This window comes from Excalfactoria chinensis, chromosome Z, assembly GCF_039878825.1.
Source record: "Excalfactoria chinensis isolate bCotChi1 chromosome Z, bCotChi1.hap2, whole genome shotgun sequence".
In the NCBI taxonomy this organism is placed as follows: Eukaryota; Metazoa; Chordata; class Aves; order Galliformes; family Phasianidae; genus Excalfactoria; species Excalfactoria chinensis.
In genome coordinates, this window is record NC_092857.1 from 22682607 (window position 1) to 22703349 (window position 20743).

Here is a 20743-nt window from a genome sequence, read left to right on the forward strand (position 1 = left end):
GCTGCAGCATTTATGTCACTTACAAAATTGGGGAAATAACTTTGATTCTGATCACTTTTGCTCCTCAGGTTCAGCATACAGAAAGACCCCAGACCTGAGCCTTTTTGAGACAAAGCAGGACACATCAGTACATACTGACAGCAACACTCTTAACCCTTGCAAAAGCAAAGGTTGAAGGAGGTGCAACAGTGGGGAAATAAGGGCATTGGCTGTAACAGAGAACTATAGGAGGGGAGCCAGAAAAAGACCTTAAGCCACTGATGAGACAAAACAGGAGCTATAGAACTTCTGAAGTTTGCTTAATCCCCCTCCTACCCACCCCTCAAAACCAATCCAAAACAAAAAATCCAACAACCCCAAACAACAAAAACAAGCCACCCAAAACATCGCAGTCAGGCTTAGAACTGATCTGAGAGTAAGCCCCTCTGGAAAACAGAAGATCTCCCTCTCCCTCCATCCTTGGGACTCAAAGGTAAGGATGTACTTAACTGAACATTTCCCTGATTACATCTCAATTCTTTTCTTGCTGATGGCTAGCATCTTTTTATATACTGCCTTAGCTACCTGAATAGTCAAAGACTTGCAGCTTTCTTGATATCTAGCATATCACCTTCTGGTAGACAGAAAAGACAACAGCTAGGAAAAGTCCTTAAGGTAAAGTTACAGCAGCCAATACTGTGCTTACAGGAGCCGAAAACTGGATCAGTAGCTGGAATTGAGGAACAGAGCTCTCATATATTAGGATTCCCTAAACAAGGAAACCATAGAAAAATAAAGTATATGGAAAAGCATGAAGAAATGCTTAGTATTCCTGCACAAATTGCATTTCTGCTTCTCAAAGTTAAGCATAACTGCCATAATGTGAAAGAAGGCACAAACTTCCTATGTTTTACCCAGGAAGTATTGCTTAAGTTAGCAGAAGATGAATCTGCAGAAAGCCAACTGCTTAAGTTTTCATCCTAGAGCAAAGTACGGGAAAAGAAAAGCCACAGGACAAGAAATGGAACTTACGTTCTATGTTTGTTTCTCAGAAATGACAAATAGTGAGTCAGGAGCAAATTCAAAGTTAAGAGGGAAGCAGAGAGTGACCGTGAACAGCTGACCCAGAGAGAACATCCAAGGGCTTCATCTGTCCATTTTTTCTGGACATTTCATGGTCACAGACTACCCCGACAGTACAAAACAATGGTGAAAGCAGATTCCATTCATCCCACGAATAATCCTGCAGTTTGATAACTCCTTGTGACTGTCTTCTCTCTCCATTCCCCAGCTTCCTTGTTTTGATATCTTTTTAACTGTGCTTCAGTAAACAATGCAACTCTTAGTCTTTCAAGGTTTATTTTGGTTAATTCTTTCTTTACTTTTAATGTCTTGGCTATTAAAGTCTTGTCTATAACATGCTCCTTCAAAAAAAGAAATGCTACCAGAAAACATTTTCATTAAGTATATTGACACCATGCCTTTCAGTCATACTTATTCCAGTAAACTGTCATTTGATTGTCAAATATCTTGGATATAGGAACAGTTTGATCTGACATGTTCAGAAGTTGTTTAACCTAGAGGCCAGTGGCTAACAGGTCTCACTGCACCCCAAGAGGTAGAAGACAGACACTGCAAAGGGTCAGCAGGCCCTGTTCCCTTCATTGTAACTAAGTTCTGTGACAAGCACATAGCTATTATGCTCTAACAACTACTTAGCTAGAACAAATGCTGATAATTAAAAGTACATCTAGACTACTTTTATAAAGCAAGGAACACAGTGTGCTTCAGTAATTCATCACTAGATGCAAATCACTGTTTACAACATGAGTAGACAAAGTTTAGAACTCAACATTTGGATAGAGCAGAACAATGCCCTTCTTATCTCTACAGAAGTGAAGGCTCGTTAGCACTTGTTCTGAAGGAGGAGAAATGTTTGATTTTTGAAATTCTGTATTGGTGCAGTTCACAAAGAACTTTTTTTTTTTTTTCCCCCAACCGAGACTGATTTATTGCTGTTTATAACATTACATAAAATATTTTCTACCCAGAAGTTAAACAAAGTTCATTTAAGACTGTATGCTAGGAGACAGAGAAAGACCACTGTTCTAGATGCTGCTCACCACGCTACATTACCACCTGCCACTTTCACCTACTGCTGTCATGGTACATCCAGCCAGGCCAGATGAGCAAAAGGGTGATATTCAGTGGGGTGAAACTTAATAACTCTTTCTGTCTGCTCAGTAGTACAGCCTCATGCTTGTCTGTTCCTCACCCCACCCTTTCCTTTTTAAGGAAAAAAGGGAACAACACTTATTTTTTGCCCTCTATGGCAGCTTTTCTCCTCTTCCAAAAAGGCCCCCAACCCTTCCTTCTCAGCTTTTCTGGCTTCTCGGACGACTTAACCATGACCATGCTGGGACAGGCCTCCTGAAAGCTATCTGCAGAATTGTCTGGAGCTGCTCTTCTGCTTAGATCAGCCCTACACCATGCACTCATGGGTTCCCAGCCCTATATACCATTCACTCACAGGTTCCCACCTTCAAGCCACATTTGCCTCCACTCTTTACATGTTTCCTCTCCTTCCAGCTCACTCTAAGTTTTTCATCTCGGTCTAATTCCTGCCAAAAGAGCCATTTATGACAGCAGAATTACTTAAAATGTACTCCAAACATAGGGACAGAGGGGCAGTGAGAAACTTGCTTCAGAATCATGAGCCTCCAAACTGCAGCCTCTAAGATACATCCTGTCCCCACCTTCAGTGTGCCAGTGGAACAAACATGTCTGTGTTCCCCACCAGATCAAGGCTTACAGCCAGAACAGAGCACTTACCTTTTTCCCTCCTTTACTGTTGATAAAACCATTTGGATGCAATGTTATCAGAGGGAACATCTGACATTCTTCCATTCATTTCTTTTAACCTAAATACATTCATCCCAAATATTGCTATTTCCTTCTCTAAAGCTTGTACTTTGACACTCACAATGACAGCAGTTAACCATCTGCCCTGCACAGTGTTCAAACATTTTCATTCTCCGCCTGCACAGCAGAAAGCCATGTGCATTACAAAACACCATCCTTACAGTGCAGTGTCTTTTATAGATACTGAGACAGGATATTCACTGTATTCATCCCTAATCTATTCAAATAGGTCACCCAGAGTTCACAGCACTACACAACCCCTGCCAGATAGGGTATCTGGAACACAGTATTTTCTCAAGTACTTTGAAAAAGCATGGAAAGTGCTTTTTTGAAAAATCAGATTTAAGCAACACGTAAGTCAGAATCTTGTGCTCTCCTGATTTATATTTGCGTTTAGGTGTGACACCACATTTATTAAATGCTTTTCTAATTGTTCACATCTTAAAGGAATAGGAAGAATAAATGGCAGAGAAAACATCACAATACTTCAGCCACTGGCATCAGGTCCCTACTCTTGAAAGCATGTTAACGCACAGAATCAAGCGCAAAGATTTGCTGGCTGCAATTCCTTCCATCCAGATGAGTGGAGCTGTTGCTGCTGACAGGACAGGCACAGGGATGAACATGCAGACTGCTGAGCCTTAGAGATTGCATTCGTTAAGTTTTAGGAAAAAGGCTATTAATGACATCCTTAGAGACATGGGTGCATGTTTCCTTACAGTGAACACCATGGAAAACTGTCAAGCCTGCTGAACACATGAGCAAGTCAAACAGAACAAAGCCATCAATCCCCTCTCACACACCGCAGCACTTTCCCAGAGTGGAGGAACTGGTCAGGTTTGCTACAAAGCACCCACTGAGTGGTTCTCACACAGCTTCACTCACAGAAGTGGCAGGAGTCCATCTGTGACTTCTGTGCAGGTATTCCAAGTTTATAATTCAAAACACTTCTTCCAGTCTCCAGCCTTGAATATCCACCACAGGGCTCCACCTCTCTCATCTATTATTTGCAGCTGTTTAAAAATTTCTGCAGATCAAGTCACAAGTCTTTAATTGTTCAGCAGGTTTACGTCACAATAATTTAGTGAGCTCTAGTTAGGAGTCTTACCTTTAAAATAATTGAATACAGTTCACAGAGAACACTGTAAGCCAGCATGGCTAGCAGCAGTGAATTACAACAAAGGCTCATTTTCATCACCAGCTCAAGCACTTTTGACTCTTAAGACACGACCTCTATTCAAGTCAGGATTGCACTTTAAACTCATTAAGCTACTTTCCAGGACGCACTATGTCAGAGTACTTCATCACAATTTCTGAATATGTGCCTTGAGAGAAACTTTCCAACAGATGATGCAGCAGGAGAAAAGTGCCTGAGGTTATTCAGCTCTTTGGCTCCTTGATCAGACTCCTCAGAGTAATACGGTCATCACAAAAACATTCTGCAACACTGACTCAATAGTATTTCAACATTTAAATGTCAGACGTGGATAAAAGCAGCATTGTGCAAAAGCTCTAACAACTGTTATTTTAGAAAGTGCTTTATCAGACATTACCAAAGCTGTACTCCTAAACAATGCTGTTTTCTTGTTTCGCTTGCATGCTCTAATGCTCCCCGGACAGAATATTTCTAGTAGGCAGCCCTGTGAAAGGACTCACTTCAAGGTGACAGCCATTTTACACTCAACATATGGTTACTTGCAAAAGTGACGCATAGATCTCTGAATGTCTTGTGCCAGATATGAGGACACCTATAGATCAACTAATGCATTCAGGTATCCCCATTCCAAATACCTTGCTCAGCCCATCTTAATGGATGTTCTTCTGCAGCAGAAAGACACCCCAGGGTACACCTCCCTCCCCATTCTGCTGTGATCAGCCCCAGCCTCACCACCAGATATCTGCTCCATCCATACCACACACTCCCCTGGAAAAGCAAGGATAGAAAACTATGTGGCTTTGAACTGTTAGAGGCATTTAACAAAAGTCCTCTGAAGTGTTCTGGCCATTGGGTGGGGGCAGGAGGGAGGAGAGCATGATACCCACCCCATAATGACAGCCACTGTGCTTAGCCTGTGGGACTGGTACCTACACATCCCCCATCCCACCCAGTGCTGAGTCTTCCCAGCCAAGTAGGCAGTCTGGGATGCCTGAAATGGCTGACAACGCATCTCCCATACATTTTAATGTCTACCACATCCATCTGCTGAGAGAAATACATAAGTTAAGTGTTATCCTGATACTGGCACACTCAGCTGCTTTGTGTGACATGACTTGTACTACATGTTCTGTTGCTCTTTCCTACCACTCTAAAGGCAGCCTTCCGAAGTCTGAAACTTGAAACTAAAAGATAACTAAAAGAAAATAAAAATAAGTAGCAGAGAAAGGTCAGGAACTTTGTTCAGTTTCCAAATGAAACTGAGAAGTGGAAGACCTAAAGCCAATATAAGGAAGTAATTCCTTCAGCATCCTGTTAGCACTTCAGCCAAGAGTTCAGTCTCCTCTCCCCCCTATCTTTGTTTACTTCTTTTATCCAAAGAACTAAACCTCCTCATGCCCACCAAAAGCACACGGCATTTGGTTTAAGCTAATTTAATGTTTACTGTAGTTTTATACTCTCCTGTTTAAAAGGGGGCTATTTATTGTACTCTTCTTAAAAGTTTTCTGGAAGATGAGAAAGCCCCTTTCATATCAGTTTTATTTTCAACATTTGTAGGGCAGCAAGAATAAGAGTAGAGGTGCTAGAAGACACTTGATCTTCACTGAAAACACTCAGATGCTCCCAGCTATGGCCATAAGTAAGAGAAAGTTGAAGACCCAGAGTACATCCTGCACTTCCTTGTTTTACATTTTTTCTTGCTGCTGAACTATATAAGCCTTTTTAATGCTGCAGGCATGCAAATTTTTAATAAGAGCCACCCTTCTCATATCTTGAGTTACAGGAGAGGCCACAGAGCACACAAATCATTAATTATTAATCTAATCGTGTTACCAAAGTACCAGCTAAGCAGGATCTTCACAGAAGATCCAATTGCTCCAGTGTCACTCAGTTCACAGACAGCACAGAAACAGAATATCCAGAGAGCCTTCTGAACTCTGCCTTGAGAAAACGGGCTTCTTTTCAACACATGGACATTGGCTGGAAGTACTGGATAGGTGTTTCATCTGTGAACTTGCCAGAACTACAGAATTAATGAGATTCAGCACTGCAATTAAGGTATTTATGTTTTTAGAGAGTTTGTGAAGCAACAACAAAGTCTGACCACAGGTTTTGAAATTTAATGACAAATAAGAAAGGAAAAGTCTTTATTTAGAAAAGAACTGATCCAAATGTGTCTGTAGTACAGAAAAAAACAAACACAAATTGCATCAAATAGTCTTTTGCCAGTATACAGATTTTGGCCTTGATTTTAGAAAGCAGAACCAATATAAACAACAGCTCTAATGACCCTTGTGAATACCCAGTGCTTCAGCAGCACTTCACAGATTCCAGAGGTCACAATTCAGCAGCAGCTGCCGCCTCTTGCTTCTTCCTGGACATCTCATGTTATTAAAGGTCTGTCCTGTTACACACTCCAGTTACCCCTGCTTTGCTAGTCTTTTTTACACTGGAACAAAGATGTTTAATTTTTTTTCTTAGATATACTCAGAGATCTAAAAGAAATCTACTCTTTGACATGTTGTCATAAGAAATGAAGTAATTCCTGCTGCCATTCAAAACACTGCTGCAACCTAAGCCAATAAACACAGCAAGTTGGCTCCTACTGGTCCCAGGCACTAAGGACTCAGGCAGATGATGTCATACCTAGCAATAGCCCTCTGACCAAACGTAACTTTTAGAATGGACACTAGATGTTAGAAGACCAAGAATTCTGCACTTCCTGTTTCTCCTTTATACCATAAGAATGTAAAAGCCCTGTTGTAGATAATACCACCTGGAACAAATTCCTACTTTAAAAGTGCATTCTCTCCTATTACTTCTCATTAGACTGAATAACATGTCAGCAACCATCATGTGATACCATTTTAGCCTTGAGGAAGTGGAGAAAATGTTGAAATTGAAATCGCAACATAAATATATTTATTTAGCAGCAGGCCAAGGTCTCTGTCTGGGGGACAGAAAGCAGCAAGAATGTTAAGAAGTATCTGCCACCTTCATGAACTGAATACAGAGATATGCCAATATCATCCAGTAATTTACTCTCCTGTTTCCCAAGACTCCAACTAAAATGTAAATCCTCCTAAAGGATGATAGTGGCTACGATGTTTCTAGCTGTTCACATTAAGCTAACCACAAAGTTAGTTTGGCTGTCTTAGGGTGGAAAACAGGAAGAACGGAAAAACCAAAAAAACATTCTAAAAGCAAAAATCTGCATGTAGACCTTTCACAGCCATTGATGCTTAATCAGAAAATGTTTTCCCCATCCCAAGACTGTGATCAGCATAATGCAAAGTTTTGATTTTTGCTTTAGAAAACAGCTATGAGAAAGCACAGCTCAGTTAATGGGTGCATCAAGTTGATTGATCCTGTTTTCTGATGAGCATCCACAGAACAGGGAAGTCCTAAAACCCAGCTCCAGTCACGAACCCCCTTGAACTCTGTTCCAAGCAGCACAGCTGAGACAAGGATCTGGCACTCCACCAAATACACTGCAAAGCAAATCCCACATGGCTACATACACATTGCATAAAGGCAGACACATTCAAGTGAAATGTTCTGTGCTTTCCTGTGGCTATGGTAAGAGAGGTAATGCAATCTGCGGTTGGGAAGTTCTCAGGAAGGGAAGGCAGCTCAACTCAAAACACTCACCAATTCCAGCGTATTTCAGAGCTTTCTTTCTCTACCAGAGAAAAGAAACTTGGCACAACCTGTAGATGTTTGATGTGTATCTTGTTATTTACTCAGTCTAGAGGAACTTAGGCTTTAAAGGCACTCCCTTACTACAGATTGTAACTTAGTATACATTCAATGCTTTCTATAGGATCCATGGTGAGTCCTTTGGGCAAAGCCCACCTTCAAAGGAGACAGGAGAAAGGCAGCCTGTGGTAGGTTTTCCATCACTCCAGTGCACCACTCCTTTCCCTTCTTACTCTTAGAATCAGGGCATCCCAACCCACAAGAGGGTCAGCCACACCACACGGCTTGGCACCTTGCTAAGGACACACTCAATGCTACTGAGGATGTCACTGATGAAGATACAGAACATCAGTGTCAGTACTGACCCCAAAGGACACCACTTCCACTGCTTCTCCCTGTTGCTGACTACTGCAAAGTGAACACATCAGTGTCCTGGGCTTATCCATGCCATAACAGCACAATCTCTGCACAGCAGAGGTGCCTGAGTACAGCTGCAACTCTAACACCTTCATGTATGAATTCTGCTTCTGCCACTATGAGAGGCAAATGTTTAGATGCGGAATGAGAGGTGTTGAAAAGTACTGCTATAAAGGTAAATTTCATCACAGAGCTCATTTTACACCTTTATTTACTACATCTAACTTTATAATGCCACATATCTCTTTGGCAATGATCAAATTTTAGGAATAGATAACATGCAATAGATGGCAGAAGAGTTCAAGCTGTCAGACTAGAATTATCATTTTCCTTGAGGGGCAAAAAGCACCAGTAACCAAAAGGCTTAACAACCCAGGTGGGAGCAATCAGAACCAGAATCAAATCCAGGCTCTCATTTCTACTGCCACATAATGCAATATGAGCAGTCCATTTCTGCACCTCAAACCTTTATAATACATATTAACAATTGCAAGCCTATGATCTTTCTTCCCAGGGCAGGCTACATATTTGTCCTCTGAGTACCTGGGAAGTTACACGTGCAGTTAAACATCATCCTGCCAGAACAAATGCACACTGATAATTCACTTGTCAACACTTCTCTTTGATTCAAAATGAAAACCTGCAAGATTTTCCTGTTCAAGCTGGCAACTAATGGAAGGCTGCTTCTGAGCCTGGACCTGCCTAGGACTTACAGCAAGTGAAGCTGTGTGAAATCCTTCCTAGGATATCAACCCTATTAATTTCCTGCCCCTTCCCTAGCTTCAAAACCTCATGACATTTTGTCTCTGTTTCTGAAATCAATTTTAGGCTTTAATCATCAAGAAGGATGCAAAATATGTAGTAAAAGCCAGGCAACCAAGTGAAAGTGACCAGGGACATGTATTGATGCTATTAGGAAGACAACTGCTATCTTCCTTCTTTATTCTGTGGCTAGTGCATGGATATTTTGGTCCATTATCTACTTCTTCATGAATAGAAACATATACCTTCATTGATTATTTTCTCATCTACACTGGTCTTTAAGAAATCCCCCTATTAACTCATGCAAAACAAGAGCCTTGGCAAAGAATACTTTTTGTTTGGGCTTTAAAGAAAGCACTCCTTTGCACATGCAGTTAAGTAAGTTTAATTAAGTTGAACTATCTCAAGAAAACATGCAAGTCACTGAACTTGGCTGAAAAAGCAAATATATCACTTAAATTTTCCAAATAAATTCTTGGCTTATAGAATCTTTTCCCATCAGTGTTAGATGTGGGATAGAAGAAATTACCCTGAAACCTCCCCCATGCTGCATGACAAAGTGCACGAACAACAGGAAGAAGGAAAAAAAAAAAAATCAAGCAAAAAGTGAAGCACCAATGACTGTTTTCACAGCCCTAACCTAAACATGGTGACAAGAACTTGAGGGTTTTATTTGGCCTCAAACAGAAGCCTGCACACCCAGCACTCATGCTGTGATTTCGCACTGTGATTTATTCCATCATTAACATGCCAGGTTTCAAAAGCCTCGCCGGCTGTCAGATGTGTAGGAACAGCACAAAACTTACTCAGCAAACAGTGTAGGACTACCCGAAGTTTTACAGGAACAGTTAAATCTTCCAAACAGACCAAAAGATGAATCAGTATCTTTCCACCTGCAAAGCTGCTGTCAGAGGTTCTTTCCAACAGTAACTTCAGAGGATTGCCTTGAGCAAGACAAATCTACTCCACACTGCACAGCTGAGCCCTAAGCTTTCCTTTGCCATAGCCAACAGGACAGATGTGGAAGTTCTGGCTGGTGACATGCAGGGAACCCCATTTCAACATCCTCCTGCAGCCTGCTTCCCTATTCCTTGGTAAGCTGCCCACAGTGCCCCGATGATTCAGCTACTACTGATACCTTAATGAGGCCCCCTCAGGTTACATTAATATTAACTAGGAACACACAGGGTGCAGAACAAGGCCATCTGATCTGACAGGCAGCTAGGCTCATGGGTGGAGCATAAAGGCAAGTTTGCTTCTGAATCTCTCCACAGACAATCTACACTGCAACAGAGGAAGTAAAGAAGAAATGGAAGTTCCATGTGCTATCGTGGTGAAGCTGATCTTAAAACTGCACCAGTATGCGGGTGTTAGCCCAGAGCTAACTTCAAACTGTTCACTTCTCTATTAAAAACAAAAGCTTCTTTTTACAAGAGGGTACAGCCTAAAACAAAAGGAAAGCTTTAGGAAAGAGCTGGTTCTGAAATGACTGCACGATTGCTTCAATGCATGTTGTAGGTTAAGTGCTATAGAGCATACTGTCCAAAAAAAACAAAGGTCACATCCATCATTACTCAGCAGCATTATCTGACAACTATACAGACAGAGCAGTGACCCATAACATGCAGGAATTACCTCAACATCCCAATGAGCAGGTCAATACATGCTGTACAGAAACAGGAGTTCTCTCATAGCAGCACAAAGGTTTTCCCCTCCTTCAGATCTTAGTAGTAAGACTTTTCATATGCAAATATTGCTATCCAAGCAATTATTTGGATGGATTGATACCACTGACACTTGCAAGTGAAAACTGCCAGTTGCATGACTATCTGGAACAAAAATATACTGAACACAGTAGCCTGCAATCTGCTAGGTGAGAAGTATGCTTCCTGATCAGTAACTCTGAGGAATGAGCTGTTTCACAGACAGGTATATCACTACCTATACGGCTAGATAGGATTCTTCCAAGAATTTAATTTCATGAAGCATCACACTTCCAAACATTTGGCCTTCACAGAGCTGATGCTTGCTGCTCTATTAGACACAAGGCAGAGAGAGGGGAGAGAGAACCCAAAGTTCATAATATACCAGATATCAATGGCTGCTACTGTGTGAAGAATGGTTTATGACAACACAGACTGGGTTACCAGGAGGTATCTTAACATTTGCTGTTTGTAGTCAGCTAGTCATACAGACTTATTACAATTTACACATTTGTCTCTAAGCACAACACTTTAAAGACCTTTAGTAGCATGAAAGAGACTGAAAACAAAGCATCTGAATTGCACTGATTCACCCATGAGCTCCCAGGGCTGCACAGGTACTACTGCCTAAACATAAAGAAATAGCAGCAGGCAGCCTGGCCAGCCCTCTTTTTGTGCCAAGCCTTCATACAGTTTCTCCAGGGTGGGCTCCAAAGCAAACACCCACTATACCTCCATCCTGAAAAATGGCACACCCAGACTTTTCTGTGGCATAATGGTACCACAGAACTGTAAGCTTTAGCTGAACCAGTTAAGTGCTTCAGGGCTTGACCTTTTAAGCATATTAAACTGCATGTGCATTTTCTCACAACAGCTTCCAACTGTGATCTCATCAGTGACCAATACTGCAAATAGCCATTGTAAACCAATTTAATAAAACCTACTGCAATGATGGGGGGCAGGTTTTGAAGTCTAAAATGGATGATTTGATTTCCTATTGTAAAAATAAATCCTCATTCTTCTCCAATTCCATTTCCAGATTTCTCAGAAGGTACTCCCGCAATAGTTCTGCTTCCCCATCCATTCATTTTAGTGTTTCACATGAGTCCTCCTCATGACAAATGGATAAGTAAAAAAAGTGAAGAAGAAATGCTGGCAGGTATGATTACAAAATTACAGTAGATACTGTAAAACTGTTCAATTTGATGCAGAGAGGCAAGATGAGTAAGATGAGGTATTCCATAGTGCAAATTCAAGCATAGCACTAGCAGTTATAATTTCCAAGAAGCCAAGGAAAAGAGCATTTGCTTAATTATGGATGATAATAACCCTCATCAGCCACAACAGTTTTACTGTAAACTCAGCTTGTATTATTGCCAAAGCTTCAATCACAGCTTAAAAACCCTCAGACCCATACTCTCATTCACAGACAGGTAAATGCATAACTGCACAGAGACAAGCAACAGCAAAAGCCAAACTTGAGGCAAAATCTGAGATAATCTTTGGAAAGGAGGATTTTGTAGCAAGTTTTATCTGTTAGAATCTGTCTTATCCAATATGGCAACAGTGTGCAGCATAGCTGTTACTCATCCCCTATCTTTATCTTTTAAAGGAAAAAAATTCCTAAATGATACTGCAAAGGTATTCATGTAATTACTGGTGAGACTCTGTTCTAAGCATCCATGTTTACATCGCTCGAAGGAAGAAAATCCTTATTCTTGGTTTTATTCATTTCAGGAGTTTAAAGACACTGGAGACCGTTCATTTGCCCTTTATGTCTTCAGTAAGCAATAAATTTTCCTTAAAGACAAAAGTAATAAACCCAGTTACACATGAACAATGAAAGCCATTATTTGTCCTCAGATGTGTGATTTTAGGCAGAAAAGAACCAACAGTCTAAAAGGACAAAATGTTTTTTTTTATCCCCAGTATGAAATACAACACCCATTACTGATCTCTACAGGTACTACAAACCTACTCATTGTGTTCAAAAAACAATTTCCTATGTTGTATACTTATAGCAGAGATTGTGCCTAGAACAGAAGGTACTGTTTGCAGAACACCAGCAGCAGAATTCTTGTTTCATGTTAAACTGAGATAGTTTTTATTAAAGTCAGTTAAAGTGAGTGTGCAGAGGTCTAGAAAGCAGCTGAAATTATAAATCCATCATTTTAATTAACTTTGGCATTTTGAAATTTTACTATAAAACAATATTTTGGTTACAAATACTGCCAGAGAGCATAGCTCTCTTTATGTATTACAGTACATAAATCCATGTTTTGCCCCAATCCTCCGCTAACTATTATTTCTGTATTCATTCCTTTACATTATGGGTCAAAATGAATTGCTTGCAAACTGCCGCTCACCTGTTTCCGCAGCTACCAAGTGAATGAAAAAAATACCCTGCTTATTATTTTCAGTTGTCATTGCTATCTATAGACCCACGAATACTAGAAGTTGCCTCTCCTTTTCAGTTTTATAGGAGACAAAGGGAAAAAAAAAAATAAAATAAAATAAAAAAATAAAAAAAAAATGAAAGAAAGAAAAAGAAAAGCTTGTAACTGGAGATAGACATCAAGTATCAGAGATGCAATTCTCTCTCCCATGTTTCACCCAGGAGGGCAATGGTTGCAGCTCCATGCAGTCTCACAGTCCAGGGTTGAAAGCACCACCCTAAAAGCCCCTTCCCTGCCAGCAGCCTTGGGGGAATCTGCAGCTGCTGCTCCACTTGCTTGAGTTGTACCTGAAGCACACAAACCCTTATCCTGACAAGGCAGCCAGCACCCAAGCCTTCTAGCGTGGGTCAGTCCCATTTTACCGTAGCTTGAATTTTGGCTCTGCTACTCTCTGAGGTTATGCTGCTTTCCAGCACTGCTGGGTCTTTTTCAGGCTCTGTTGTTACAAGGAGGATGCTACACTTACTGGAGTAGAAAGGCTACATTATCAGTGTGTTTCACTCTTGCACTGTCACTAACTGAGCACCTTACCCACCTCAAGCTGCTCCCAGATCATCCCAACTCACATTACTCACTCTACAGGTGAGAAGGGACAGGAACTTCATAGCTTTAAGATGCAAACATTCCTGCTCATTTCCCCTAGTTTTCATACAGACTTTTGCTAGCGTGTTTCCACACTAGTGACAGCCCCTTCGAGGGCAAAGAATCCTGATGCAACTAAATTATCTCTCAGAAGCTGACAGTAAAGGGATAAGTTTCCCACACTCTCACTTCCTCAAAGGCCATACTACTCATTTAACAGCATCCCCAAGCCTCCATCACCACCAGCATCACCCTCCCCCCCGCCCCCCAGGCAATCCCATGCTCTTCCTTGCCAGAGCAACCATCACCCTGTGTTGTAAACAAACTCAAACCACTGACAGTGAGCAGTTCCTTCTCTTGATCATTTAAAATAAGTTGGTCTTCCTGCCAGCTCATCACCATGTGCAGAAGGGCACCCAGAAGCACAGTGCTACTGCACTCACTCAACCTGTGACATTTCCCCTCAGCAGTACTGCCAGAGAAGCACAAAGTCTCCTACACTGCAGCGTTCATACATAACCCACACAGTAGCACTGGCAATTAACATTAACATTCCAAGACTTGAGATCCGGAAATGCTTCTGGGCACCTAACAGCCCTGGAGTTTCTAGCTAAGTGTTTGATGTGAGCCCTGTCACCAGTGAGCAAAACTATGTAATGCTTAAAATATCACTTGTGACACAAATCCCTGTGAAAGTAAATGAAAGAAATAGGAGGGGGGTGAGCAGATGCTAATTGAGTTCACTAACTGTAAAAACAATATCGCATTTGCTCATGAAGTTTCAAGGGTTGCTTTGATTTCTTGTTATTCCCATCTTGTCAGAAGCCAGTAGAATGTGTAGTTGCAATAAGTAGGGGAGGAACCTTGAATAAAAATCAAAGCTTGATTCAGAGTGAGGTTTCCTGAAGCAATGGAGATGATCCTCCTCTTAGCATGCCAGGTGGAGCCCTGCTCACCCCATCCCCTTCCTCTTGCTAGCATTGATTCTGCTGTGACCCCTTGATCAGACTATTCAGCTCACTAAACCACTAGAAAACTAACTCAGCAAAAGAGCTGCAGATTTCCTGCCTGTGTAGCCAGCTGACTCAGCTGACCAGAGGCAATCTCCTGCAACTGCACAGTAGAGGCAATGGGAGTGCGCAGAGCAGGGCCAGTGTCATACCGCTGCCAGAGAGGACTGTCAGCTTATACATGCAAACAGGGAAAACACCCTTCATAAAAAGAGGAAGAAAAAGCAAAGGAGGTAACAATTGCCAAAGCAAATGGGACAATACAATGAATAGGAAGAAAAGAAAGGCTGACTTCTACAGCAGTGCTTGTAGGACAAGTTAAATGGCAGCTAGCTGCCCCCACAGCTGCAAAAAAGCAGCTGTCAGTGCCAGACAGTGATTGAGGCGAACACTCTAGACTCAAAGCCAAGTGCACTCTTCTGTCCTTGATTCCTGTCTGAGGTACACTGGGTTGCTCCATTCTAAGGATTCTATGATTAGCCATCACACTGATATTTCCCAGGTTTTATATCTTGTATTTCTAATTGTCAACGTAAAGCTTTCCTTTCACATACAGGAATTTCTAGGAAAGTCATCCAACTCAAGATTAAGAATAGAATGTCATCAGTAGATGCAAAACAAAGTGGGATGGTTACCAATAGGGCACCACAGGAGCAATGGAGCTCAACAGCAGTAGAAAATTCTGACCCGCCTCTGAACATGAAGTATACGTTCACAAATGATAATGGCAACAGTTTGAGCTACTCCAAAAGCACAAGGATATTCCACCTTACTTTCTCAGCCTGTAATTACAAAAATATTGCTGAATTTGTTTAGAGAATGAAGAATGTGATGGTATAATTGTGTAGGAGCAATAAAATCCCTCGTCCCTGCAGATCAGTGCTGCCACTTCAGAGAAGTAAATGTGATCTATGTGTTCGAGGAGCTAAAGGAAGAGCAGAGTCCTTATCTTACTGTTCCGCCTGCACTTGCCACACACCACCACTAAAACGCTCAGCTGATACAGATCATTAACCCAGTAAGATCACAAGTGATGATCTGCCATCTTAGCAACTCAAGTCACTCCACAAAAGCACTGGCATCAAGAAGGGAGGAGGACTATGCAGCCAGGATAAGCATTTCCTCAGTCTGTCACACAAGCCTGATGCATCTTGTAAAACCACAGATCTAGGTTTTAACACCCAGCTCTTGCTTTCATTGAAGCTGGTCACCACAGCAACTCTGAAGTTCTCGACTATTTAACCCTTTCTTTCAAGGAAGCTTTTCATATAAGGCATTTGTTTCTCATGCTAAAATGCTACAAATTCCAACCTTAAATTAACCCAAGAAGTGTTTTAAGTATCACAGTGTTCAGGAACACAGCATGGCTCAACTTCTGTATTTAAAGGCTGCACGTGAGAATGTTTTCATTTACTTACCTTTTTGCTTCTTCTAAGTGACAGAGGTACTCATAAGCAATGTTCTGACGTCTCCTTTCATCCATTTCCTCCGCTGAAAGCCTTTCATCGTCCACAATAGCTGCAAACAGAGACCCACATCAAATTACACACAAGTCAGGAGTGGTTTAGCACAGTTACTGAAAGCCTAAGCAAAGAAGAGAAACTAAGACAGTCCGTCCTCCAAGAAAGTGGTCTTTTTTGGCACTCAAATATTTAGACCACCTTTGCTCTTGGAGGATAAATTCCTCGAGTTCCACTTGCTCAGACCCAGCAGGTCTCACATTTGTCTGCTACCTGATTTGGGGGCAGGAATGAATTCTCATACAGGTGAAACTATGTCTGGGAGCTGACAATTTCAGCTCACACATACTCAGAGGAGTTTGGGGACCACCCAAGTGAACGCTGGGTAGAGGAGCTGCCCCTTCAGCAGCAGAGATGGAAATAATGCACTGCAAATATGCCTCAAGGGAAACTTGGGAGCCAGCTGCAGTTTCAGCAAGCTGTTAACCTGCAACAGAGTGAGCTGCCTCTCACTGATGGGCCCTGTGATAAGGGCTGTAACCAAATGAAGGAGCTGTGGTATTCATACTCCTTACTGCTGAACAACATCACTTCCCATTAAGGAGCCTATTAAGAAAGACTCTCTGCACATCTCCAGCTGGAAACATTCCTGATCATTAACTACTACCCCATGACCAATCTCCCCCTTTGTAGGGAACACAGGCCCTCTGTGAGCAATACTTCAATCCTTTCAGAAGTTCAAATGTTTCCAACAATTAATCTGAAGGTCACTACAGTACTACTGATGTCTGTCTGAGTTTCAGACATGCATGAGGCTTATGCTGAGGGAAGCCTTCAAACACCAGTTACCAAAATGACACCCTGCTTGTGCTGGTGGCTGCCAGAAGAGTTTGACCTATCCTCTCTCATGCTTCCCAACCACAAATTTCAGGTCTGTAGCAGAGCTGACTGACCTACTGCTGTGTCTGTGAAGCAGTAAAGAGAGCAGACCTTGCTGGAAAACAAGACTTGTGAAGAGGCTTTCTTGTAGGATCTCATCTCTGAGAAACTGCACAACTGAAGCCATGCTTGTACAAGTAAAGGGTGGGAACAGAAATGGGGCTGGGACAGACACTTTCTGCAGAATCCCACAAGCTGAGACCATCACAAAGTATACTCCATTGAAAACAGATCCTCTCTTCTCCAAATGCCCTGTTTGACGCTTCTTTAGTTGAACTGTCATACAGATCATGCAAGCCACAAACAAGTTTTCATCATTTCCCTGGTGCAACTGCCTCATTTAGTGAGTAAGCTAAATCAGCTTTCCTGAGCTGATATGAGCAATTCGGGTAAATGACAACACAATAAAGCAAGAAGCTGTGCTTTACAGGACTGAACATACACTGAAAGCTGAACCTAAAGAAAAAAAAATGCCAAGTGATCCCATCTATTTGAAGTTTATGAAAAAAAAGTCACAGTGAAATCACTTCCACTTCATTTTGCAGCAGTGTCTTTAAAAACTTCCTTCTCCAAATGGACACCACACCCAGGACAGACCCTTTTTGCTTCAGCACACCAAGGGCCCACACGTTGCCAAGCAGGAATACACTGAGTACACAAGAAATGACACTACTCACCCACACTGGACTGAAGCTACCATACATTTGTTAATTTATCACACAGTTGCTTTGAGCTTTGTAGTTTCAGTTTTAATCATCACAAGCACTGATATCTCTCATCTTCCTCTGCTTTTAAGATGGTTCTTCCTAATTACACAGAAGTTTCATGAACTGATAAAACAAATGTCTTGCTCTGAGTCTCTTTCAAGTCTGATATCTCCAATAAACATGACTCGCTCTAAAAAGAGCTCTCAGATACTGTAATCAGGTCATCACTCATTATGAACTGAAACACTGGTGTGGAGGCAAACATGAGGCTCAAGTCATAAAACACTCAGCATGGCAAACTGGCTGTAGAGCTCTGCTGTCCACATCACCAGCATGCTCAGGACAGGCTGATCCCACATCCTGTCACTGTTCTGCTGGACAGGAGTCTTGGCTCCATGAGACAAGGGCAAAGTACCAGTGAGCTACATGATCAGCATTAATACACTACTTCATTACCTGTGCCACTGAGCTTTGGGATCAGTCTTCAGGCAGCACTGCTGACCCAGAGATACAAACCCCATGGATTATGGCAATTGCCATCCATCAGAGGAACCCAGCCAATTGCCCTGACTTGTTATGGCCTGTTAGCTGTGATGTGACAGCTGGTATTGAGTCTGACCTTGGTCCTTTTTGAAAGACATGCAGCTTCTATTTCCTGTTCCTCTCAGCTCACACGTTTACTTGCTCCCACCATTTACCTCTGCCCTCCAAACACAACTTGTCACAGTCAATCAAAGCAACATAACAGGCAGCTTATCTGAAAGTGGGAGTGAAAAACCACACAACTCACTTGATAAACATCATTCTAGGAACTTACCTGAACAACTCTAATGCTTTACAATCACAGAATCACAGAATCACAGAATTATAGGGGTTGGAAGGGACCTCTAGAGATCATCGAGTCCAACCCCCCTGCCAAAGCAGGCTCCCTACACCACGTCGCACAGGTAGGCGTCCAGGCGGGTCTTGAATATCTCCAGAGAAGGAGACTCCACCACCTCCCTGGGCAGCCTGTTCCAGTGCTCCGTCACCCTCACCGTAAAGAAGTTCTTGCGCACATTCGTGCGGAACTTCCTATGCTGGAGTTTCAGCCCATTGCCCCTAGTCCTGTCCCCACGCACTACTGAAAAGAGACCAGCCTCGCCACTATAGCTCCCACACCTCAGGTATTTATAAACCTGGATCAAGTCCCCTCTCAGCCTTCTTTTCTCAAGGCTAAACAGACACAGTTCCCTAAGTCTCTCCTCGTAGGGGAGATGGTCCAGGCCCTTCACCATCTTTGTGGCCCTCCGCTGGACTCTTTCCAAGAGATCCCTGTCTTTTTTGTACTGGGGAGCCCAGAACTGGACACAGTATTCCAGATGAGGCCTCACCAGGGCAGAGTAGAGGGGGAGGATCACCTCCCTTGACCTGCTGGCTACGCTCTTTTTAATGCAATCTATACAATCTATACAATCTAGTCTGAGAACTACATATCCGCAGGTCCCTCCCATTCTCAACAAGAACACAGCAGAGGGAGCAAACCTAGCCCACTTCAAATTCTTCATTAAATTTTTTTGTGGATGATGGTAGTGACAGACAGTATGGGACTGCTAAAGTCACTCTGCTTACAGAGCCTTTCAGCAATGAGGGAAAAGGACAAGAGTAGAGGACAAGTAGCTGGTGGACACTGAGAAGTAAGTGAAGATCTCTTCTAGAAGAGGTACTATATCAGCAGCTCAGGGGTTAGAATGTCAGGCATCTCTCCGGACAGGTCAAAGCATCTGGTTACGTGCTGAAAATGAGCTCCAAACAATCTGAATATGGGGACCCTATACTGCTTATGCTTGGAAGTCTCTTGCAACACCACCATCTGATAAGACCCATTTTGTAATTTCTCTCTCCAGTACATGCTGGCTTCAGAGCAACAGCAATACAACATCAAATAAACTCTTCAGACACTTTTAGTAATGACAGTGATAACCCTTAAGATAAAGGCAGCACCAGGATTAAATTGCAGAGGAAATTAATTTTAAGACTTCAAAATAACAGATCCTTAAATTTTACTGTGATATTTGTTTGGCAAAGGTTTCAGTCTTTGACTGTAGACTCCAACATATATCTTTGGGTATGCCCATTCACACAAAGCTCAGCACAAAGATTATCTTGGTTTTAGAACAGAGAACTAGAGTCTCTGCCTAACAAGGCATTTATCAGTCAGAAGACAGGGAAGAATTATGAAATAATAAATACATTCTACTTTATCAGTAGCTTCTTGACAGTGCTGAACTGAAATGAAAAGATTGCTGTTATAAAGTGTGTTATTGAAACAGTAAAAAGGGTTGTGGTTCACCTAGAGACCTCTAGCTTACTGGTATGACCAAGCAGGATCTGGACAGACTCAAAATGTTCCTGCTGAAAAGAGCTAAATGACACAGAACAAGGCACATGTTCACTATATAGGAGCCATACTGGAGAAAAAAAAAAAGTATATATAAAATTCACACCTTATGATTCAGTGTACCAGCCTGTGGACTTTGGATTTGGAATTCAGAAAAACATCACAACTATTTCCTCTAAGAGAGAATGTTATGAATATAAGGACAAATATCAGTGCAGTGCATGAAAGCTTTCTATTTAATCTCATTTTAGATGTTGCCTCCCAATTAGCCAGCAGTTAATACATTCAGATGAATGAATTCAGATGAATCAGATTCACTCATTACAGATGCTCCTCCCTCAAAAAGCAGTGAAGGAAGCGCTGCATGGGGCAGCCAGCAGCATTAAAGCTTAAATTGTCACATTTTCAACAAAAGTGAACAAACAGAACTGGGACACACAGTATAATACAGCAGTTGTCTAAGAAAACCCCTTCCACAATTACTTCAGCTGATTCAATGAAAAATAAATATTCTACAAAATACTTAATATATTCTCCTTCTTCATGCTTCCACCACTTCCCAAGTCTGTAT

At 41.9% G+C, this 20743-nt stretch overlaps 1 protein-coding gene across 4 annotated transcripts in view; it reads right to left on the reverse strand.

Annotated features, from left to right (window-relative positions):
* Window positions 1-20743, reverse strand: part of IQGAP2 (IQ motif containing GTPase activating protein 2) — a 117747-nt gene that overhangs the window by 80931 nt on the left and 16073 nt on the right. For all 4 annotated transcript variants that reach the window (XM_072359091.1, XM_072359093.1, XM_072359092.1 and 1 more), the window contains exon 2: window positions 16105-16204. In XM_072359091.1, coding sequence (XP_072215192.1) covers window positions 16105-16204 — 100 coding nt within the window. The remainder of the gene's footprint in view (window positions 1-16104; window positions 16205-20743) is intronic.